Source organism: Phaseolus vulgaris, chromosome 6 (assembly GCF_051622355.1).
Source record: "Phaseolus vulgaris cultivar YP4 chromosome 6, ASM5162235v1, whole genome shotgun sequence".
NCBI classification, from domain to species: Eukaryota; Viridiplantae; Streptophyta; class Magnoliopsida; order Fabales; family Fabaceae; genus Phaseolus; species Phaseolus vulgaris.
This window is the reverse complement of record NC_143503.1, coordinates 31591500-31618223: the sequence shown is the minus strand read 5'-3', so window position 1 is coordinate 31618223 and position 26724 is coordinate 31591500. Positions and strand designations below refer to the sequence as shown.

The 26724-nt window shown below is 28.0% G+C and overlaps 1 protein-coding gene across 1 annotated transcript; it reads left to right on the top strand.

Annotated features, from left to right (window-relative positions):
- The first annotated feature begins 17543 nt into the window (after positions 1-17543).
- Positions 17544-19731, top strand: LOC137832185 (1-aminocyclopropane-1-carboxylate oxidase). Its single transcript, XM_068640217.2, has 4 exons — positions 17544-17714; positions 17822-18048; positions 18542-18875; positions 19098-19731. Exons 1-4 carry the CDS (start codon positions 17610-17612, stop codon positions 19383-19385), a joined length of 954 nt encoding a protein of 317 aa, XP_068496318.1. The 5' UTR covers positions 17544-17609; the 3' UTR covers positions 19386-19731.
- Positions 19732-26724: the final 6993 nt, after the last annotated feature.

Here is a 26724-nt window from a genome sequence, read left to right as displayed (position 1 = left end):
TTCAAATGAAGTCTTCATATATGTGGAAAATTTAACTTTTTTTTAAAAAAAAAATCCTGTTGCCTTTCATATCAAACGAGGTTTTTTTTAATATATTTAATTATTTATGATTTTTAATTTAAATTTAAGAATTAAATTTTATAATTATAAAGTTATGTTATTTTATATGGAAAAAATATATATAGATGTTTATAATTTTTTAATGTTGCTGTGTTGATTTTAGATGATAAATTTTTAATATATTTTTTTAATTCGGGTTAAATTGAGTTTAATTTATTGAAAGACGAAATAAAAAATAAAACTAGTTATAATAAATATGTAAATTGAGATGAGAACTTTTATTCAAAATCAAATAAATTGAGATTTTAAATAAAATAGTACAGTGAAATTTAATTATTAAATTAAAATTAAAATACCTAATTTACTAAATATATAAAAAAGTATTCAATATAAAAAGTAAAAAATAAAGAAACTGAAGTGTCCAATTTAATAAAATGAAAACGGTACACGTATAAAAAACTCCAAATTGACGTGTTCTTCTAAATAATGACTTCTTATCTATTAATTTAAAAATTGTCATTCTTTATGACAAATTCTTAATAAAAAAATGAAATCGACTTATTAGTAATTGAGTGAGAGTAAATATTTCAGTTGAATTAACTCTTGCATGTTTAACACAACACAATTTCTTTATCTTTTAACTCTCCCATATTACCGTCACCTACATAAATTATCTTTTCTTCTGAAGTAATTTTGCTTATATTTTAAGGGATTAATGATATATGTTCTAACCAACAAGGTTGGTCGCAACAAGGTTGGTCGGAATTTGGATGAGTAAGGTCTTCTGGAAACGAGAGAGGTTGCGATGACACTCCTACGCTCAAGTCAGTAAGAGTATTAATATAATGAGTATAATATGAAATAGGAGTTGAGAGTACTCCCTCTGTGGTTTATTAGATGTTTAGATTATGTGTCTTTCTGTAGAGCATAATCAAGTATATATAAACTGAATTGTAACCTCTCCACCTTTAGTCATGATTCTGTCTTAATTGAGTCATTGAAGATGATTAAGTCTGATTGATTGAGACTCCTTAACTTGTGCTCCCTCATAATATTAGATACATAAGTCGGAAACGACCCATAAATGACCAAACATCGGGTCAAGTTCATGACCCAACAGTATAAAATATCATATTATTGAATATTCTTTTTCTCTCTTAGTTTGTTAAATAAAATATGTGTGGACAATGATTTTCAAAATTGCCGTGTTGTTTTAGATAACGAAAACTCAAATTATAATTCATTGTTGGTAGGAAAGTATTTGTAAATCTTACTCCAAATGCATAATTTCCAACCTAAATGTTGATTTGCTATTATTATTCTTGTATTTATACTGTTCACATGTTGTAGTTGTTTTTACATTTTTTATATTAAAAATTTAAATATAAGCTGAAAATTCATATTTGGTAGGATAATAAAATTGAATAATATAAGGGGAAAAAAATCACAAATACTAAGTTTTAAATTCTTAAGAGATTAAGAGAATACTTTCCATCCAAACTCTTAAAATTAATGTTTGTGGTATTTCTTCGTCACAATTTTTTTTTATTTCTATTAAATGTGAGACTTTCAATTTATATTGGATAATTCTTAGGATTTTGATTAGCAAAACACTCTTTCAGAAATTTTCAATTTTTTTTTTTAAATTTAATGATTAAGTGTAACTCCTATTTATTTTACTAGTTTTGGAAGAGATGATTTAAAAATAATAAATTTAAAAAATTTAAATTATATCTAAAAAATACAAATTAGAATTTTAATTATGTATATTTTCCTAGAATTTTCTTTTATTAATCAGTAGTTAGAAGGCAACTTAGTATAATGTCAAATCTATTTTTAATTATTTTCTATGATTTTTAATATTGTATATCAATGTTTGAATTATCCAATTATGAGATTGAATGTAATTTTAGAAAAATATATAAGAATGGTAAAATATGTTAAAATGGAAAATAATGATAGAATTTGAGTTGTAAATCCTTTTATGCATTATGTTATTTTTATTGGTTCTGTGTATACATTTGAATTGATAATTTTTTACAGTTGAACAACATTTGTGATCGATTGTGATGAGGTGAAAAAAAATAAAATTATAATGAAATGAATATATAAAAGGTGTGTGATCATAGAGTATATAGGTATAAGATTTTAGGATATCTCATTAATACAATATTTTAATAGAAAAAGTGGAGTTTAAGTAGCAATTTGAGAAAGTGAATTGTGATTTTGAAAATTTAATTCTTATTTAAGCTCGTGCTTTACCTGGACCACATACAGGGCTCTTGAGCATCCATTGCATGGTTGCATTCCAAACAAAACATGTATTCCAATCAACCATGCCATGTTATCCACCAACTCCACTTACGAGAGGATGTTTAAATTTCAGATGGCTCAAATCGCCAATTTCATACTCATTTATACGTACTGTTTCCTTTTATATAAATTTTCTATCCAATTCCCCAAATAATAACATGTTATGTCTCATACGGATATTAGAGTTATAGTTATAGAATGATCTTAATATTAATTAGTTATCTTTTATAGTTATCAGTTATTTCTTTTTATAGAGATGAATAACCTTTATTTTGTCTTTGTGTGTTATGATTCTTCTATTTAATTATTAGTTAAATCTACTTATATATATTCAGACCATTTGTTTTGATTTCAACAAAAAGAAAAAAAGATATATTCATTCTTATATCATTTACCTTCATTTTACTCTTTTGTTTATTTGTTCTCTTTTATTCATCTTTCTATTTTGTTTCATAATATTACACTTTCTTTGAAGGAAGCTTATTTTCATTAGTGTAAAAGACTGATACAATAAAAAAACTAAAAAGTTGGATTGATTCAAATTGAAAAAAATAATTCCATAACCAAATAAACTATGACTGATGATTTAAGTCTAAAGCCAAAAAAAAAAACATAAATAAGCCAGAAGTAAATTAATGAATTTAAATTGTTGAGTTCGTGGATAAAATCGATTTAATAAATACTCTTTAAACGCAACATATAAGTTAAATCTTGCACCTAAAATATCTATTTTACGTTTCAAAATTTAAATTACTTAAAAATACTTAAATATTTTAAATTCATGCTTACTTTTTATGTTGCAAAATTTTCAATAATTCAGAATAAAATTATAATTTCCCTAACATATCGTGAAGCAATATTAGAAGGATTAATATACCTAAAAGCTAAATGTTTTATAAATTAAATTTTTATGTTGTAAAGTTTTCAAAAATCAATCATTTAAAGTAAACTTCTATTTGTTGTCTCTATAGTAGAGCATTGATATGGATATCTAGCTAACAATAATTTGGTTTCAATCACTTGATTAAAAAAAATTCACACGCTCTCTCTCAATCTCAACGTACAAACAATTAATTGAATTTCTTGTGATAATTTAGAATTAAAGAAGATAAATAATATATTTCCATAAACAAAATAATTAGTTTATCTATAATCTATAATAATCTACGTAGTAATTAATGATGGGGAATGGTTGTTGTAACTGTTTATTTCTTTAAATAAACTTTTGGTATAGTTATATCCTTAACTAACCTTTTAGTTTGAATAATCTATAATAAACTATCCACAAGAAGTTCTAATAAAAGATTGAAAATGATTTTATTGTATAATTATAACGTATGTAGCACAAATATGGATATCGACACTGGTACGATACGGATATGGATACGGAGATACGTATAATCTCTAAAATGTAGGATACGGTGACACAAATCTATATATTATATAATTTTGAATTATATAAATTGAAAATAAATATTTATGTGCAAAAGTATGTTTCAGATTCTTTTGGAAGCACGAAGATATTTTTCATGACTGGTTAAAAAATTTGTTCCTTATTTTTATAATCATAATAAAAATTTATACAATAAATTTGAGTTTTTAGAAAATTATTGTATTTATAACTTTTAAAATTGTGGTAAAACCATGCTAGAATTTTCAAAAATCTAACAAATATTTTTTGAATTGAACACTTCACTTCACTGATAAGTGTCCTACGAGTGTTGATACCGATACATGTGTCCGACATGAATACACCATTTAAGAGAAGTGTTCGAGCCTCATAAATTATAACTAATATTAGTTTATATATTTTATAATTATAGTTATAAAATGATTTTATAGGGTAAATTGTTTTTACAACTTTTATATATTTTATTATAATTTTACTTTTCACGTTTGAATAATTATGTTATTTTAAAAATTTAATTAAAATTCATTATCTTCTTTATTATCATAAAAAAAATTAATATTACAAAAAAAATCATTGCTTCACCTATTTGAAAGTAATTGGTGAAAAATGATCGAACAAAGTGTTCTCTTAGTAGGTAGTATTGTTGAAATTTTGTTAAAATTATATGCGGTATATTTTACCATTTAAATAATTTTTGGTCGATGGTAATTGTCATTTACAAATACTTTTTTTGTATAATATTAAATGTAATTACATAATTATATCAAATAGTTTTTTTTTTGTTTCTCTAATGATTAATGTACAAAATGAGTCGAATGTACCTTGTATACTGAAAAAGTATTATTAATTCCTTAATTAAGATATAAATATTAAACACTTATGCTACTCTGGGACATTATGTCATTAATCCTAAGATTTATCTGTTAATAGGATTATTATGCAAACCACATAGGTAAAAGAACATTAGCAGTAAAAAGGATCGAACATCATTAAAGTATTTTTTTACTCTCTTTGATTGGGATAATTTAAAGAATTAATAAAGAAATCAAGAAAAGTTAGATTCTTTTAATTATTCAAGGGATTAAAATTAGAATAATTTTATGGATTTATGACATATGAATATTTATTGGATAAGAAATAAAATTATTGCATCTTAAAATGTTTAACGAAGTTAAAATTCAGCCATCTCATTTATCCCAATACGAATTAAACTTGTCATAATGTGCTAGTGAACTACTCTCACAAATTTCAAAAATCTAAATCCATTAGTCTTCTCAATTATTTTTATTTGCAATGATCTTTTAACATTTGGTTCCTTATCTTTCAAATTCTCGCAGTCTAAAATTTTGTATTGAAATCACTCGCAAGATCTATGTACGTCGATAACTTTTGCTTATTATTTTGTTACTAGCATAATTCATTACCTAGTGAGAAATTATTCATTAGCCTTCACTTCTTAGAGACAGAATTTCCAGAGAGGAAGAAATTGACATTCTGAAATCATTCTGAAATTATTCTGAAATTAGGATTGTTGTTGGTTAGAAGTGTTTAGATTTTTTAGAAGTGTTGGGAATCACTTTTATGTTCTGTTTGAAGTGGTTTGGTTTGTAAGTGCAAGGGTCTGTGTCGATGCGTAAAAATATAAAACATCATGGTCCTCTATATATGCCAAAAGAATAACCTTATTGGGAATACGATTATATTCCCTGTAATGGCCACTGTTTGATGGCAGCAAATCAATTTGAGTATGTTATGCATGCCTAGTGGAGCTCTTCAAAACATTATAAATGCGTGATTCGATTCTCCCATGATATGGCAAACTATTTTCAGAATTTTAAGACTCCAGACATAATCGTGGTACGAATTTAAATGCCTATCACACTTTCAAAATGTGAATATATTCCTGTTAATGGGAAGAGCCATTTTTACTTATCAAATATAAACATAGATTCCAAAAGGGATGAATGTGACTAATGCATAAGCTTTCGTTTAGAATAACACAACAACACCCAAGTTTTGTAATTTATACAAGTGATGCATGTATCTTTCAACCAAAACCTTTAAATTAATTGACACATCTTTATCAAAATAATACAGATAGCGTCTACACCTCAACCCAGAAAACCGTAATTTACCCGTCCAAGAAATTCTTTAAAATGGAATTAATCAAACATGATATTATGCACTGCTGGTTCCCATCATGATTAATTAATGCAAGTCTTTAGTTTTCCTGAATCCTCTTCATTTTTAGAATCATAGCAGAAATCTCTTCCTTTTTTATATGATACATATAAACCTATTATAATCGATAAACAAGGAATAATGGGTGCTTTCGTTAACATGATAGACACGCAATGATATGATGTCTATCTATCAGGAAGTCTTTGTAATAAGGTTAAAGAAAAAGAAAGAATATGAAGCAGATATTTGAACCTGATTAAGGGTATCAAATTAGTTTTATACTTTTGGAAGGAAATTTTATTTTTTGCTGTCACTGAATATATTCACTGAATCCGCACAGGAGAGAACAATGTAGAAATGTACTTATTTTAAAAAAACAATATAGAAAATATTGGAGTTGAAGAAATTCTAGTTAAAGGCCCACATATAAGGAAATGAGAAAAGAAAAGAGGACATGAATATAAAAAAGGGTGAGAGGGCTCCACTGCTTGTCCCCTAGTGAGATGAACAGCATATCATGTGCACATTATTAATTGGAATTCACCAGAATGCTTCTCTGTTGGCTATTTTCTTGGTCACTTACCAATACTCATTGTGTACAATTTTTTTTTTTTTATGTAGAAATAGAACAAAAAATAATAATGGCGGATGTGGAATTGTAATCTTAGACCTAACATTATTTAGAAGGAGAGGAGAAGATAAAATAATAGTGAATTTTGTTACAGTACTGGGAAGAGTCCAACACTGAAAATTGATTGCACGCCAGAGGATATTTGTTGATGCAGGATCTTTATTGTCTTGGGAGTCCATGATTACAGAGCATGGTTGTAGGTCTGAAATTGGTGTCCACAAATGAGATAGCAAGAACAAATTCATGGAATTTTGAATAAGAAACAGAGTACGACATAAACAATTGGATATATACGTGGCCATTTATTTTATATCCTATTTACTGCTTCACATGTGCTCTGTGTGCGTGTGCTCATCTCCTCAACAACTACATAAAAAAAATACCCAAACTAAAGCCCTTCAAATCTAGTATGCCAATCTATATTATTTGTAATTCAATATTAGATATGTGAAAATGCAACCATACATAATGGATATATGATTCAGTTCTCATTCAAATGATTTGGAAGTAGCCTTATAATCATTGCCTAAACCAAACTAGGTTTTAATTAGTATTATCATTATATAAAAATTTCAAGATAAACATAGTAAACAGTGTATTGAATAAGGACAAAAAGATATATGCAGTTGAGAAGGTTGTAACATTGCATGGTGATGGAAGAGTTGTCTGTGTTGAGGAGGAGTTAACATTAAGATTTGGAAAGAAGTTGAGGTGTCGAAGAAAGGATGGAAGAAAATAATGTTGAATCTTTAAATTTCTATAGTAGCATGATAGTCCATTCAACTCAAAGTGTTGGATGGAATTGAAGGTATAATCAGAATTGATGGCAATGCGCATGAATCAAATGACCCACCGATCTTTATAAATATATTATATTCTTCCAAAGTATACTCTGTCCAAGTTAATATAATTAATCAATTGTCCTTTCCAATTTCCACTTTCCACAAATGAAATAGCTTGGCTTTATTGAAGTGACATCAGAAAAGAAAGATCTGTGGGAATTCAGGCGTGCTTGGCTTAGCTCTTGGTGCCATTTTCCAACATTCCTTTTTAATCACCAAATTCTCTGCTCACTACTGTTCAACCTCTCTTTCTCATTATCCCTCCACACTGTTAGACACAATCTGCCACTGCCATTGCATGTCAATCAAAACCCAAATCCTCCTCATTCTCAGGCCCATCCCTTCTATTAACTGCTACATAATATAAAATTAAATCACAAACTTTATTTCTATTTCTTCACTATCAAGCTCTACACATTATCAGAGTTATTCAATTTCAGATATCATCCAAATTGATGTAAAAATTCTTCCAATCCAAATCTCAATCAGTGACTTATCACCAAGACACAGTATTATAACACTCATTTCTTTATTAATAATGTGTGTTTTTCCTTATGTAACAACTAAAATGTTATCTTCAACTATCCTTAATATATCACATAAGTTATTTTGATCTTTCATAACCTAAAGTATTATCTCTAGAGAATTTATCCATATCCAATTTAATAGTTATCTTCTTAACTTTCTTTTTCTTCTTTACATTCCCAACACTGAGGATAGAACATTAAAAAAAGTTAAAAAAAGAAATTATTGTTTTATTGAGAAGAAGACTGTACGTACAATGATAATATAAAATACATATATAGATATTTAAACAAAACCTCAACGGTAACATAGTAGAAAATTGATACTACCATCTATTTACTATAATATTAGTAAAGAGTTTAATGCATCATCAGTAGTCTAGTGTATTATCTACTGGATTGTATAGCAATAAAACAAACAATGCCTTCAACTTTTAAAAATGGTTTCACAATTTATTTTAATATTTAACAGTTTTATAATTTTTTTATTAAAAATCACTCTAAAAAATCATTAAATAAAAACTAATTTTAGATAAAAAATAATTAATTGCTATATTGACTAAATTAAAAACTAAAAAAATTATTGATTTTTAAATTAGTTTCTATTATTAATAAAGTTTTTAAATTGATATTTAATTAGTTACTAAGTTTTTTTCTAAAAAAAACTTGATAGCTAATTAGATACCAATTTAAAAATTATTTATCAATAATATAAACTAATTTAAAAATCAATAATTGTTTTTCTCTAAAATAGTCTTTAACATAAATATAATCCTCTTCATAAAAGTATTTTAAATTTCTATGAAACATTAAATTTATTTTCCTTATTTAATTTTATTAAATATTATAAATATGCTTCTTCTTATATTAATAAATGATGAGAAGATAATCTTAAAAGTCATTAATAATAAAGACTGGTAATATTATTTTATTTTATTTTAAATAATTTAAATTTTTTATTTTTGATTTTTGAGATATATTAGAAGTATATAAGGACTAGAAGGAAGACATATACTCTTTCCGTCACTATTTTTAACTAATTCACACCATTATTTTAATTAATTGAAAATAAAAAATTGTCAAAAAATAAATTGTTGCTAAAATATTACTTTTTTTTCGTAACATTTGAGTTGTAAACTATTATTTTTACACATTTAAAGTAAAAGTAGTTAAGAGACGTTAATATATGTGAATATTTATATTCTCTAAAGAGAACGTTTTATAATTTATTTTAAATATTTAATTAAAATACTTTTAAAAAATAATTCTTGTATCATTTAAGATATGTTTGAATTTGGGAGGAGATTTGACAGAGAGTTTAGAGTGATTTGAAAGGATAATAAAGTTGTTTGGATTATTGTAGGTTAGAATAAATTTGTGAAAAATATTTATTGAATTTTGTGATTAATGTAATTTTTATGTGAATTTTTTTTAATATTTTGTTTTGTTTTTTATTTTTGAATATTTTTTATTCATTAAATTATATTAAATTGTTCTTCGACATTCTTCACTTTAAAAATTTATCGTAAAAAACAAATAGAGCATTAGTTACCAACTATATTTTTATAAAAACATAAATAACTTTGTGAAAAAGGATGGTATAACTAGGGACTGAGTATTTTTATGTTTGTAAGGAAGGATATCACAATTTTAGTAATAAATGGAGAAAGTCAAATTAGTTATTTACATGCCATTATAGAGACTGTGAGTGACAATGGCAGTTAAATCAAGAGTTGTTTGTTTGGTTGTATATGATAAGGGATCGAGGACATGTCCACTCGCCCTAAAAATTCTTTCCGTCAAACATTCCCAATGTTTGGTTAAACGGATTATCTTTGTCCCCAAGAAAATAACATACACTATCTATTTCTTTTTATTTATATTAAGTGAAAAAGTTAAGATGAGGGAGGGGTTTATTTAACAAATTTTTAAAATATTTTTTTCTTACCATTAAAAAATACAGAAAAAATTATAAAATTATAAAAGAAAAAAAATACTAAACAAATAGGCCAAGAGATATTTTGTTAGACTCTTTTAAACTAGTAAAATTTTGAAAAAAATAACAATTAATTTCAGAAGAACAAATTTATATATATTTATTTATACAAAGTGTCAAAATAAATCACAGGAACTCATATAAGTTAGTTCATCATTACTATTTGAGTTAAAAAAAAACATTTTAATCTGACTCTGAATGATGAATTAGAAAATTTTAGATCATCTTAATTCATTATTTATTAGTAGGTTAAACAAGTTATTCCACCAACTGAAAAAATTGATTAAATTTACACTAATTTATATAATATAAAATAACTTCTATTCGATATGAGTTCTATCATTTAGATGAAACACATAAAAATTTCTTCTTTTACATATTAGATTACTAACAGTAAATGAATATGTTTCCAACATTTTAAAAACAAAACAAAAAACCTTAGTTATGGTATTAAAATTTAAAATGTATATATATATCAACATTGTCGACATCCATTTTTTTAATAATATCTTAAAAAACTTGCAAATTGAAAAAAAGTAAGATAATAACATTCCGGATTTTCATAAATTAGAAAAAACACTAATTAGTGAGTTGACAAAAAAAATCGATTTTTTTTCTTAATTTGAAGATGTAATTAGTTATCAACTTACACTATCAAAAAATATTTTAAAGTTACATAATTATTTGTCTAGTTTATGTAAAAAATAAATATTTTAATTTGTATAAATATTAAAAAATTATAATTATGAGTTTTCTAAAACTAATAGTATTTAAATTTTCGATTTAAATGAATTGAAGTACGTAATTTCATGAAAACAGTAAAATTTAACACTAATTAACTTTAGAGTAAAACATTTTTATGCTTTGTCTAACGAAATTTGATTTTCACAAACACACATATAAAGATAATTTTGAACACTTTTAGTAATTTTGAGCAAACTAATTAATAGCATAATGCAATTATATATATATATATATATATATATATATATATATATATATATATATATATATAACAACTAATTGAAGATGTAATGTTCAAATTCAAAGAAAAAGTTTAAGCAGAGAAATAAAAAACTTAAATCCTTTAGATAAAACATTCAATAAGCGATTTACGTTCAATAAAACATTTTATCTATATTTACTCAAAATCCTTTGAAATCATTTACAGTTTTTTCGATTCTTAATTAATAAATCATCTATAGCAGCTGGGTAAAAAAAAAGGCAGAGTAGTAATTTAGATGAAATCACTAAGTTACATCATCATTTAATTTAAGTAAACATTAAATGTAAGTGGAAAACATTTTCCGAGATCTCTGAATGCATGTCTTGTACTTGAATCACGAGTTGAGACATGTTAATTGATCCCTTTATTAATTATACTGCCACTCATGCTCCGCTCACACTTTTTACTTCACACGTTTGCTGACCCTATTTAAATGCCTGCCTTTCGCTTTTTAATTTATTCACAAGGTATGATCATGCTATTGTCTACCATTAAGCTGAAAACTTACTCAGAATGTTAAAAAAGAGTTTAGGGTATTTATGATTTCTGAGTATATGGTAAAATTACGTGTGGAGTTATTTTTTAAAAGTTTCTTTTGGTGATTGATTATGTTAATATGGTGTTAAGAAATGGACTTTAAGCCTAACTCAACTCCATAAAACCGGCTCATAGGGATGTCCTTATCTCTAGTCGATGTGGGATCTCCAACACACCCCCCTCACGCCGAGTGATAGATAGAAGCTCGTGCGTGGGACTATATATTATGGGTGGTCCGATAGCGGCCCGATAGCGGGTGGCCTGATAAGGGCAACAAATACTCGCTAGGATAGGCTCGAAATGGCTCTGATACCATGTTACGAAGTGGACTTTAAGCCTAACTCAACCCCATAAAACCGGCTCATAGGGTTGAGGTCTGCACCCAATTATATATTATAAAATGTCCTTATCTCTAGTCGATGTGGGATCTCCAACATATGGATATTTCTTTTGATTTCTCTCGTGTGTAAGTTTCATTGGATATCATGATTTTTGAAATTGAAACATGTTTTTATTGGGTGTTTGGGTTAGAGGGGTGTAACTTTAACTCTTTTTGATGTTTTTGTTTTGTATAAGGGTTATTATTTATTTTTTTTATTTGTTTTTTTTAAGTGAATAGAAGTTATTAGTATTTGATTAGTTTATAAATTAATTTTATCAATTGTAATAAATATTTCAGAATAACTTTTTTATATCACTTTTGTAGGGTACATTAATAACCTTTAAATTTTTAGATTGTAAACATATAATTGACATCAACCAGAAAACGTGTAGATATTACATTTTTCAGGTGTATATAATACGTACGATAGATATCGTTAGAAGAATTGGGTAACATATCGTACAAAGATTCATGTTTCGTATAAGAAATGAGAGGAATAAAAAGAAAATAGTTAATGTGAGTAGTATTGACTTTATATTATTATTATTCAATTTTCCAAAATATAATTAAGGACAGCCAAATTCACGTACCCTTGAACGGTGGCTTATGTTGTGTCATATTTGGACCCTATTGATGGCTGCTGCCTAATATTTATATTAGGGTATTCATCACAATGAGGTCATAGGTAAACTTTTTCTTTGCATTTTAATTACTTATAATGTTTTGTTTTGGTTCTTGTTCTATAACCACTTTCAAATTCTATCTCTTTAAGTTTCCCCTTGTTACCACATTAACATTATAAAACGAAAAAAACAGTTTAAAATTTTCTCCTCTATACATGCATTGATCTCTGCGATAAAATTCAGGACGATGACATCTATTTTTTCTATTTCGTCTACAAACAAATTAGCAATTAAGATAATAAAAAGAAAAAGCCACCATCGTGCTCATATACATGCATCGATCTAGTGCAATGAACGATATTAAGGACCACGACATTTCATTTTTCTAGCTGCTTCTTCCCACGATTATCAAACCACTCTTACCAAATTCTTGTTTTTTTTATGCATTATCATCATATAAAACATAATATATAAACATCATTAAGTCTAACTTTTTTTAGGTATAGATAAATCCTTTAAGCATATATTTTTGTTTAATAAATTTAACTCCTAACTTTGCCTGCGTAATAAGCTTTGTTAAGAAAAACATAAAATATTCAAGTAATTTTTGTATTTAAAAGGAACTAGTTTCCGACTATATGCTACTTTTTTTTATTGCACAATGTTAGTTAATATAATCTATTTATAGAAGTTAATTAATATTTTGATTCGAGGTAGACTAATCAATAACTAACAAATATTTTTTTTTACATATAATTTGATTTTGATATCGGTTGAGTATGAAATCAAGATCAATTGAATTGGATTGACTAGACATGTTGAGTGAGTGAGCTTAATCATCGTGTTCTTTATATTTACTCTAATATTTTTTTTATTATCAAATAATAAATAAATAAAAATAAAGGATGGATGAAGTTGGTGAAATATAAAAAGAATTTAACCCTTAAACTACTAAACACAAAGATCTAGTGTTATTTTAATAAGGTAGATCGAGATTGATAGATACTAATGTCACCAATGCATGTAAAATCTATACTTGTTGGCAAAAAAAAAATATCAAAAGACTCCAACTAGGGGGAAGTTAAGTTATTTAATTAGTATATATATGCAATATGGATGAATTTGGGTAGCGTAGCTATATAATATATATGTGTGCGTGATTAGATTTGTTTAAATAGCATGATTATTAGGCGATTCTGGGTGATAATTTTGTCGAGTAAAAGAAGAATGGATCGAGACGAGAGGATGATTGATTTTGGCATGATGGTGTCGATCTAAAGCTTAGATCTATGTCTAATCTTTATAGCAAGATCTTTTCGTCGTAGTTTCCTTAACGTGTCCATGCTTGATGAAAGAAAAAAAGACAAGGAGAGAGTTACTTACAAATATTTTGTAGGAAGAGAATTGAAAAACCGAAATGAAAAAGAGGTTTGAATCGCGCGTGGTGGTAACTGGTGTAGCCACTTGAGGTTGTGGGGTTGGGTGAAATTGTGATGAAGAAACGAAGAGAGAGTGAAGACGCAGGAAGAGGGTCCCATTAATGACTCAAACTCTTAACGAAGAACATGGTCACATTAATTCTGAGTGAGAAAAGGTGGTAGGGGTCCATCAATATGTGCACACATACATTCTCCACGACTTTCTGCTCTGTCTTTTCATCATATTTTTCTACCTTTTTTTTTCTTCTCCCCATATTTATGTTTCCCACCCAACTTGGTTCCCTTTATATTTAATAATTTCACTATTCTTCAAGTGCCACACACAAAATTAAACATTTTTCTCTCTTTACTTCTCAAGCCATCACCGGTTTCTTTCAAAACTCTCATGAAATATTTGTGCCTATCACATTAAGTAAGCAAATATCTTATCTATGAAGCGATAGAAATGTAAACTTTTTGCACGACAAGTTACAAGGACGGTCAACATGAGAAGACCATATCCTATTATTAGTTCAACTCTTAATAGTCGATAAGATATGCTTTAAATGACTCTGATAACATATTACAAAGTGAACTTTAAATCTAATTCAATTTCATAAAACTGGTTTATGGAGTGAAGTTTGTACTCACTTATATACAATGAAATATTTTTATCTTTAGTTGATGTGAGATCTCCAACACACACTTTTCACGCCGAGAGTGACAACTCGTGTGTGAGACAATATATTATAGGCGGTCCGATAACGGCCCGATAGCGAGTGATACGATAGGCCCAACAAACACTCACTAGGATAGATTTTAAATTGCTCTTATACCATAATATAAAATAGAACAAAGACGAACAAAAAAGTAGAAAAAAAACAAATGATATGAGAATGAATATCTCTTATATTATTTTATTGAGATTAAAGCAAATAGTCTTATCGACATTACATTCTTTCTAGGTCTAACTAGAAAGAAATAATCAATCAAATAAATACTAGAATCATAATAGAGAAAACAAAATAAAAGTTATTCCCATTTATAAAAATAAATAATTAATAATTATAAAAGTCACCATTAATATTAATTAGGATATACATATCCTTTAATAAATACTTTATTCATTAAAAATAATTTATTTATTTATTTGGAAGCCAAAATGTTACATTCTACAAAGGTAACTCATTTTAACTCTATATTGGCGGCACATGGCATACCCATGTGTTGAATTGTTAAAAATGTGTTCACTTAATTATGAAAAAAGTCATTCTTGATGTGATGATTTTAATAAAAAATATAATATAATAAAAAATAAATTTATTGTATTTAAACTATATAAAAAAATTATTAAAATAATAATACTCTGAGTTATCAAGTGAATGTAAAAAGAAGTTGGGTCACAACGTGTCAAAGTCCCTTAATTATTATACATAAAAGTTAATGTCATTGTATGGAACTAATATCCGTGAACTACAACTTGTGAGACAGAGAAATATTAATTTAAAGAGATTTTTATTAATATTAAAATTAAATATAATTTGTATTATAGATATTATATAATATTATATATCTTTTTAATTTTTATTATCACTATTTATATATATATATATATATATAATACTTTTACATGTAAACATACATTATGATTTAATAAATTATGTAATTTTTTCCCTTTTCATATAGTAACAAAAGTCATTTTTTAATTTATTTCAATAATAATTTTATTAGTTTTTTTTGTAATATTTCATAATTGAGAATTTTTAGTGGTATTATTATGTTTACTTTATTTTTTTTAATAATTTAATTTTTATTATTATTTTTATCACTCCTTTACTTAAGAGTAGATAAATAATTAATTCAGGGGTAAGGAATCATTTTACTCATTTTTTTTTTGTCATTTTTTCAATCTTACATATGTGACTGGTATTATATTATCTAATCATTTTATTAGAATACTTTTTTTATGTACCTCAATTAATGTGTTGTTTGTCACTGGTTCCTTGATTCATAGTGATTTGTCTATCACTTTTCTAAAAAAAATTTTATTCTAGATATGCTTCACTTTATAAATTTGTCATTAATAATCTTATTATTGAAATATTTACTACAAGAAAATCATAAAATAAAAAGTAATTTTAAAAATTAAATATAATTAGTTGCTATATTGACTAAATTAGAGACCATTTTAGAAAAAATAATTTTTAAAAAAATAATTTCTATTATTGTTAAATAGTTTTTAAATTGATATCTAAATTGGTATCTAATTAACTATCACTTATTTAGATTCTAAATTTGGTAGCAAAAAACTTTGTTTACTAATTAGATACCAACTTAGAAACTATTTAACAATAATAAAAACTAATTTAGAAATCAATTTTTTTTTAGTCTCTAAAATGGTATCTAATTTAGTCACTATAACAACTAATTTTTTTTTCTCTAAAATTGATTTCTATTTCATAATTTTCTTGTAGTGATTATACATGTTGTTTCCTTCAATTTTTTTCATAAAATAATTATAATTTTGTTTTCTTTCATATCAATACAAATATTGATGTTTCTTATTAAAACACTCATTTTTGTAAGAATTTATTTGACATTCTAAATTTGGACTGATAAAATCCTTTGACTTTGGAGTTAATGAAATTTGTTTTGATTTCACACATAATCTTTCTACTTCGAGTTTTCAAATATTTTGTCTTTCTAAGTCTTAAAAACTATCATTTTACTTGGATAGTTTTTCTCACAAACAAGTTTGAAGCAGCTAATGTTGTAAAATAATTTTTTGAAATGGTCAAAACACAATTTGTGACAAACATTAATGTTTTTGGTCTAAATATACAAAAGTTTTTGCTATTAATGATTTTCTAACAACATAAGAAACTCTACATTATGGAGAGACCTGAAGAAATCTCAATAGATGAGAGAAGACATCAACATCTCTATTGAATTTGGTTCAAGTCTTATTTTTGTAATTAAAATTGTCAATCCATTGATTCTTTTAGGTAAGAGGATTCCTTCTTTGATATTACCATATAAATCACTTTACCAGGTTCTATATCGAAACATGATTCTCTCTATTTGAAATTTTTTTATGTTTAACTTGTGCAGCAATTATACCCTTCTCCATAAACACAAATTTACTCATTGTGTCTTTCTATTAATTTTTTGCAAGAGACTGGAAAAATACAAATTATAGTAGAGTAAACAATTTAATTTTTTCTTAAGAGAAAGTGACTTTTTCTGTAAATTCTTTTTTTAGTTTTTTTAATGTTTCATTCTTCCCATTTAAAAGGATGAAGTTGGCTGATGTTTGAACCGAAGATAACAAAAAAAAATACTGTTCAAGAGAGTTTGGTGCATATAACTTGTCTGTTGTTCAGCTATTAATTCTTAAACTTTTCGCAAAATAGTTAGAATTCCTTGTACACTTCCTTTAATTTGATTTACCTTATAATAAAAATGAAGAAAATTGGAAAAAGAATTGTAGATAATTAGGCAACATGCGTCCGCACACCACTTTCTCTTTTCTTAAACAATTAAATAAAATTTCTTCTTTTCTTAGCCTCTCTCCTTGAATTTGAGGCCTATAAATACAGTAGATTGCACCTCTGAAAGCATCACTACTCACAGCATATACTCACAATCACATAGTTGTTTAAAGCGATAGAAAAGAAAGAAGCAAATGGCAAACTTTCCAGTTGTTGACATGGAGAAACTTAACACAGAAGAGAGAGGAGCTGCCATGGAGACGATAAAAGATGCTTGTGAGAACTGGGGTTTCCTTGAGGTACTAATCACAACCACTTACCAATAAAATTTTCCCATGCATGAGTTTTCCCGAAAAGGCCTAATCAGTTAATTTTGTCGGTTTTTGCTTTGTGTTTGTTTTTCAAGTTGGTGAACCATGGTATATCCATTGAGTTGATGGACACCGTGGAGAGGTTCACAAAAGAGCACTACAAGAAGACTATGGAGCAAAGGTTCAAAGAAATGGTGGCCAACAAAGGACTTGAGTCTGTTGAGTCAGAAATCAATGACTTGGACTGGGAAAGCACCTTTTTTCTGCGCCATCTTCCAGTCTCCAATGTTTCAGAGAACGCAGATCTTGATGAAGACTACAGGTCACACTGAATTACATCTACTGCATATTTGGATCAAAATTTACCAACTTTAGTTTGAATCAACTTTTTGCTAACTCATTTGGCGAAATTGGCCACCCTTCTTTTATTTCAATCTGACTTTCAAGACAAAAGTAAGATAAAACCTCATTACAATCAGACTTATCTAAAAAGAAAATAATTAAAGTTATCTTTTTAGTTTTACATTTCGAAAGGATGTTGTGACTCTCCAAACTGTAAGGTTATATTTCACTTTCCCTCTCTTGACCTCCAATTTAGGTTTATCCAGTAAACTCAGTTTCATCATATATATTTATAAAGGTACTTCCACAGCTTATATACTTGATTTGAAACCAAAAAAACAATACGAAAGCAAAAGATGAAATCTATTTTCAAATTTGTGTTTGTAAGCTTCAATTCAATCCATGCACCCTTGTTCATTTAAGTTTAATTTTGGTATAAAAGCTGTGTCTCACTATATGTTTTGTTCTTTCAGAAAGATAATGAAGCAGTTTGCACTGGAGTTGGAAAAACTTGCAGAGCATCTTCTTGATTTGCTGTGTGAGAATCTTGGACTGGAGAAAGGGTACCTAAAGAAGGTGTTCTATGGATCCAAGGGCCCAAATTTTGGCACCAAAGTTAGCAACTACCCTCCTTGTCCAACCCCTGATCTCATCAAGGGCCTAAGAGCTCACACAGATGCCGGTGGCATTATCCTACTGTTCCAAGATGACAAGGTCAGTGGACTGCAGCTCCTCAAGGATGACCAGTGGATCGATGTCCCACCAATGCGTCACTCCATTGTCGTCAACCTTGGTGACCAACTTGAGGTACATACATACTACATACATCCACATGCCCCACTACCTTATAATGTTTCTCACTAGTCACTTTTCTTCACACAAGAAAATATATACCATATAACGTTTCAATCACAGATCACACCCAACAGCATAGTGATAGCTAGCTTTGGCTTTCAGTGCATTATTATTAGCTCTAATTCCTCTAAATAATTCATCTCCTTTGGTCTTTTGTGGGCGTGACATTAACAGGTCATAACCAATGGCAAGTACAAGAGTGTCATGCACCGTGTCATTGCTCAAACGGATGGCACCAGAATGTCCCTGGCTTCGTTCTATAATCCTGGTGATGATGCTGTGATTTCACCAGCAGCAGCCTTGGTGAAGGAATCGGATGAGACAAGCCAAGTGTACCCGAAATTTGTGTTTAATGAATACATGAAGCTCTATGCTGGTCTCAAGTTTCAGGCTAAAGAGCCAAGGTTTGAAGCTATGAAGGCCGTGTCAACCGCTGATGTGGGGGCCATAGCCACAGTTTGACTCTCAGCATAGAAATATATATAAGCATGGAAACGTATGTGTGTTTATGTTAATAATAAACAAAGGCTACTCAGCTCACCGAATAGTGTTTGATGCCCTTGATAATTTGGTATGTAAGCTTGTGCAGTATAATCAAACCTTATAATATATAGTTAAAAAATAAAGTCTTAGGTTGATCTTATAGTTCGTGTGTGTGTGATCAGCGATGTCGTCTGGGATATGATGATCAAGTTAATGCGATGTACTGATACACTGTTTTAGAAAGTAACTTCATCTTCCCCATTTTACAAGAATCTGTCTCTCATAATTCCTCTTTGGTTATGATAATATCATCAATATAGAGTCACACATTTTCTCTCTCCTCTTCCCTCTATCTCTCTTTCTTTACGAATTTACAACCTATTTTATTACTTTTATATTCAATAGTTTAATTTCTATTTTAATTAAATTATATGTGCGGTTCTCATAAGGATGTAGAAACAAAACAGTGGTGTCAAAAGACCTCTATATAGATAGATAGAAATTTTATGGCACCCTTTCTTATGATTGAGAAGAGAAGAAATAAACACAGTACATTTGAAGTTTTTCTTTCTTTTCATTATAACAACTGGAGAATAAGGAGTGCTATAAAGAAAGAGAATGTGAAAATAGATATTTTGTTTGTTATATATTATCCTGCCATGCATTGAAATAAAAAGAAATAGAGAGGGATTTCAACGAAAATGAACCCAAGATAAACACGAATTACCCACTGAAAAAAGTGAAGAGAGGAAATAGTTAAAGTTTGGAAGTGGCAAAAGGGAATTGACGACTCCTTAGCATTATTAATAACCTATTTTCCTTCTTTTCCTAGGAAGTGGGGACAGATATCCACAGAAGAAATTGAATAAATGGAAATACTAAAAGGTAAGATGATTTTCACTTGAATTTTGTTCTCATGAAAATGGAAAATCTTTACTTATTTAGAGAATTGTGTTAGTTTGATGACGCTACAAACAGTGGGAATTTGGATTTATTTTGGGCAGTTAAGTTGATTGAAGTTTGAATATGGACGTAAAATATTGACACATGTAGCAACAGTAATCCAACCCACTTGTCAGATGTTGTTCCAATATGGATTGAGTAGCATGTCCCGTGGTTTTGGTTTTTCATAGTTGATGATGTGATGTAAAGGCAAAAGTGCAAGCAAAGCATTAATCTATGGTGTTATTTAGTAACCACTCCCTTGTTAACTTCAATTACTCCAAACCACCACTTATTCATCATATATGTCAAACATTTAACTCTTGTGTCTTATTTTTTTTCTTTCTTAAAAAATGGTTGAATTGCATGTTGGGCTATTAATTAATGTGGTTCCAACTTCTGATAGAGGTTACTTTTGACAGGGGAATACCAATCGTTGTGATTGGTAATTAATTAAGTTTCCATTTGAGGAACCGAAAGGTACAATAATGATATGTTAAAACTATTGGACAGCGACCAAACAAGAATTTTAATCATGTTAGCAATCTAAAGTTGGTAAGAAAGCAGCTTCCTTGGATTTGAAACCCAGCACTGAATGGCTGCCAGTAGCATCTGGAAAATTGATTAAAGAATTGGGGAAAGTAGGTCTGAACAATTGATAAGAGAACTAGATGATTCTTGTTAATTTTATATTCTTCAACCTTATTTATAAAACCTCTTGTGGGGAATTTCTACTACTCATAATGCTCTAGTGGGACCACAACCACCACTGCTCCAAATCTACCTTCTTCTTCCAGGTCAAAAATAATACTCCGAATCTAGTTTAATTTGTTCAATATAAAAAGAGAAAAATTATAATGCACTCTTTTAACACAATTTTTTTACAGTCTAAAGTGTCCAAACAATGTTTATATAATTTTAAATATGTTATATTGTTTTTCTTTCTGTGACTCAAACTCAAAATCTCTAATTAAACTAGAACCCTACCAATTACTCTATACACTCAACGAACTTTAATTTCTAAATGTGATATATAATAAAATATTATTAGTTTTTTTATAAATTAAAAATAATAAGACTGTTGTTGACTAGAGAAATTATCTACCTTATAGTTTGTTCTCTAATAACACTCTTTATTGGCTGAAATTTGTTTCAGAAATATAAAAGTGTGTAATCTGTCTCTTTGTCAAGTGAAACTACACTCATAATGTGTAAGAAAATGTTTGACTAGCATAAAAATAGCCTGCAAGGAAAAATATGAACTTAGGAAAAGGGGTGAACAAAGCGTGTGAATAGAATAGGATATATATGTGTTGCAGTGAATGGATGGCTTGGTATGCAGTGCTAATGAAAGTGTGGAGTTGCTGCAAAATTGCTGCATAAGTGCCAATCAACTTGGTTTTTCGCAGAATAGAAGTGTGCAATCTGTTCTTGGTGGTGATAAGCACGAAAGTGGTGATGGTTCTGGAAGCTTTGAAGCATAAGGAGGGAGCAAGAAGTTTATGCAGAACTTTTTTGCAGAGGGGAATGATCTTTGTGGACTATTAAATATCATAGGAGGTTGTTTCCTTGTGCAGTGAAGCTTTGTTTTTTTTTTCTTTATCTGTTTAAGCATCATTATTCTAGCACACTTCCTGATTTTGTGTATGTACAGTAAAATCCTTGGTTTCTTGTGAATAGAAGATTAGGAAGATTTTGTATAGGGGTGGAGTATCTCTTAAATATTCTTATTAATTTTATTCTTTCTTTTGCTCATAAAAAAAGTGAATGGAACGCTTAAGTAAAGTCTATCAACACCATAGATTTTCCCTCCTATTACTTTATTGCTGGTAATCTGAAATCATTTTTTTAAGACACTACTAGGTAAAAGTGTTTCGCATTACATGCATGGCAGAAAATTGCGGTTGCGCAGTTAATAAGATAATGCATTCCCATTGAGAGCAGCAACTTTTCCAGTCAAAAAGGTCACTCTACCATGTAACTGACAGTACACAAATCTTTGATGAAAATGACAAGGCAAGTTAAATAAAACACCAGTCATAGGTGACTGGTTAAGGTAATTATGCTCCTCTAACTTCACCTACCCTTTTTTAATATAAGGATAACGATTCTTTCCTCAGGCCTTCCACCATGCAAACATTGTCCAAAGAGGAAACATACCCTCAGCCACTCAAAATTAATTTGAAGCTTTACTTAGTTTTTTGGTGTAAGTACGAGGAAGAATGATAGTTGCTAACTTTTCATTGCTTACACTTCAGATTCAATCATTTGATTATGTTTAAAGAGTTAAATGGTTCGTTAATTCAACTGCTTCAACATATTAGTTCAATTTTGTTTTGATCGGTTTTGGTTTTTAGTTTTAAGATTAAACGTGTGTATGCGTCTGCTGAGAATGATGAAATTATTGTTTTCTCAGACTTTTATAAAGTGATTTATTTTATGCTTAAAGAAATCTTTTTAATTAGTTGTAATTATAAGAACACACACTTTTATTTAAAAGACGGATACAATTAGACTTTTGTAGTATACTTTTTAAAATAACAACAAATTTGATTTTTTAATATATAATAGAGACCACCAGGCCGACAAACAAATTAAATATCCGTTGAATTGTTTAATTTTATCTATTTTTGAATTTTTGATCTTAATGATACGATTTGATCTCTAAATTTTTATCTTAATACAATTTGATATTTAAATTTTAATCTTAATATAATACGATTGGTACGAAAGAAATAAAAGAAAGAACGAGGGATCTCTTTCTTCAATTTAAAATTGATAACGGAAAAAATAGTCTTATTTATGTTATATTTGATGACAGAAGACTTTACAATTAAAAAAATAGTCTTATTTATCTTATATTTAAGTTTTTATTAAATGTATTTGTATTATTTTATAGATACGTCACTTGCTTTCTTTCGTTCTTGAAACAATATAATCCATAGAAACTCACGTTTTGTCAAAGAAAGCCAATTGGGTATAATGTACTTAAACTCTCTACCCATAATATAAATAAAATATGTTTCCATTATCTTTAAACAATATTAAACTAGAGTGATGATGTATATTGTTATCATAAAATATTATTATAAATAATACATTTGATGACTTTAGATTATAAAAAAATAAATATTTACTTGCAAAATACACAAAAAAATAAAATAAACTATAATAGTTTAAAATATAAACAATCATAACTAATTTCACGTTATTTAATGAGGTCATTCTTAACTATTTTTTTTTTAATTGAGTTTTTATTTGCAATGACTTTGTCCATATTTAAATAGACCCAAAACCTAATAATTAAATGAACTTCCTCTTTTTCAATATTTTCGTCGCACCTGACCTAACTAATTAAAAGTATAAGAATTGATTTTTTTTTATAAACAGGTGAAGAATAAAAATTGAAAAGTTGGTATAAAAGATTGATATATATATATATATATATATATATATATATATTAACAAAAAAAAAGTTTAAAAAGTGTTTGCATGAGTGAAACGTGAAATAAAGCAGAAGATATAGTGAATACCAACATGAAGGTTTTTGTTCTAATCTCTCATTCTAGGTTTAAGAAGCAAGAGGGAACTGCAGAAGAACCTTTATTATGATTCCTCCTCTTCAGGAAATACCCAGTAGACACGTAATGAAATAAAAATGTATAAGCTGAAACTTGAAGGTGTACATATATATATATATGCTACATAACAATCATGAACCATGCACGGCAGCATAGCACTTTGGTTCAAGGAATCAGTTGATTACAGTATGGTTCTCCCTTTCCCTGATAGAAACGGACCATAGGCCTGCAGTGCAGAGGCATTCATGTATCTGCGTTTCCCTTTACCTATTTACTTTTCTACTTTTGCTTTTGCTTTTCGGAGCATCATCTCTTCCTCAGTTGGGAAACTGATTCATTCCACCACATCTTGCATTCTTGCCTTACTCCCAAAGCATTTTTCTCGTACACTACATTTCACACATCGAACCATGTCTCCAAAAGTAACAAGTTTAACGTATGCCGACACAAAATAAAACCTCATCGACCAAAATGGTCAACAAATTGACTGTTTCTTTGGTGTGCAAAATTGATCGTTAAAAACTGATGATTCTGAAAAAACAATTACCAAAAGTAATCTCTCAGTTGCCAAGAATTTGTGTGACCAAAATTTAAGAAAAACAACTGGAAAACTATCTACTCCAAGCATTCAAAAAATTTAGTTCGCTTTGAAAAAAGGTTTCAAGAATTTCCTTTTGAACTCAGATACTTTGTCCAGGGACTTCTTTTAGATGCCACTTAGCAAACATGGACAATATTCCAAAGCCACTCTTCATTCATCAGAAATTGGAATGTATTAATAACTGGAGATCAGAATAATCCAGAATATTGTAGTTTTACATTTAGACCTTCCGTAATGAAAGGAGATTTTGGATTGAGTTTTTGTGGGATGCAGGAAGAAATGTCATTTTGATCCCTTGCATGATCATATAAGTGTTTTGGAAGTGTGTTTAGACTCAAGCATATAAGTAGTATTCTGAGAAATGTATCAATATACACAGAAGGATCATGTAAGGGAATGGGGCTAACTAGCCTTAAACATTTTTTTTATAGTAACGTTCCCTAAATACTCCACTATATATTAATTTAATTGTTTGTTGATAAAAGAAAATTTTGAAGAATGATTATCTTTGTAGGTGAATCTGCCAGCTCCTGTCTCAATACAGGTTTTTCTTCCAATTCCCTAATGTTCATTGAACTTGGGATCGTAATGGTTCAGAAAAGGTATATCTATCATATTATAGCTGCTTTTCTTCATACATACGTCACCCTCACCCCAACCTGAAGGCTCTCCATCATCATTCATCATCAGTGCCACTTCCCTGATATTTAAATAGTTGTTCTTTCCTGCTTTGATTATTATCTCCTTTGTTATCTGTGTATTGCTGCCTTGATTTCTCCACTGTACTGTTAAAAGATTGTAGAATCAGTTAGAAACAGCGTTATCAAAACTGCATGGCGTGCTTGTATTAGATTCAATTTTTCTATTAATTGATTTCAATTTCACAACTACTAGTTGTTTCCACATTTTTCAACCTAGCGTTTAGTGAAATCTAACACTAACATTTTGCATGGATCTTCACTAATTAGTTACTTATTTTTCTTATTTTAACTCTTTAATGATTCTTTAAAATTCATAATATCTTTTATAATAATTTTTAGAAAATTAGTAACGAGATTTTTATTCATAAGTTTCTTGATTTTTTTTTTTTATTTTCCTCATATGATTTAGTATGTTAGGTACATAAATTTTAATTTCTCATAAATTTGTGATTTCTGCATATGATTCTTATATTAGTGCTCAATACTTTTTTTTGTTTGATTGTTACAATTTACCAGTATTTCTTAAGTGATTAGTTGTTTGTTAAATAACACATTAGTAATTGAGTAATATATATATACACAATATTTTTACTTTCCATTCTAACTATTTTTTTCATTTTGTTTGGTCATTAAGATTATGTCAATTACAGATTATATGTTGGAGATCTCACATAAACTAGATATGAGGATAATACATTATACATTGACTAGAGATATGTTGGAGATCTCACATCGACTAGAGATTAGGATAATACATTAAACATCGACTAACAATAAGGATAATATATATAAGTGGGTGCAAACCTCATTTAGAAATAAATAAGTTAATCAGTATAATAGAAAAATGTTGTCTATTGTTATGGTTTCATCACCTCTTTCTTACTTACTATCTTCTTTATTTAATAGTGAAACTCAAAGATGATACGATACAAATATAGTTAACATAATTTTTAAAAGTTATTTTGTTTGAAGGAGAACAAAATCAATGTGTTAAGAAAGAATTTAGATTTTTTTTTCTTTCAAGGAAACCAGAGAAAATGAAACATATTAAAGAAACTTAAAATTGTAAAGTTAGATCCTAAAAATAAAAAATTCTTACAAAAAAAAGATACGTGTTAATTTTACCTAATCTTTAACTTGATAATTTAATAAACAACTGAAAAATTTAGTAATATTATCTCTTACAATGTTATAACCAACTAATATGTTAGACATATAATAAGAAATAGTTTAGTACTTAAGTTTTATTTTTAAATGGTTGTTATTAAAAAAATGTTAATAATAATTAAATTCCAAAATATCAAGTTATACTTTAAATGTATTTTTCTATAAAAAAATTAGCTTCACATTATTGGAAATAACTTTATTTTCTTCTTCTAATAAGGGTCAGGATTAACTTCATTGATGAGTCTTAGCATCCTATTGGATCACCTTTGTTCGCTATATGTCCCCCTTAGCATAGCCATCTCACCCAGTCAATTAAGAAGGTTACA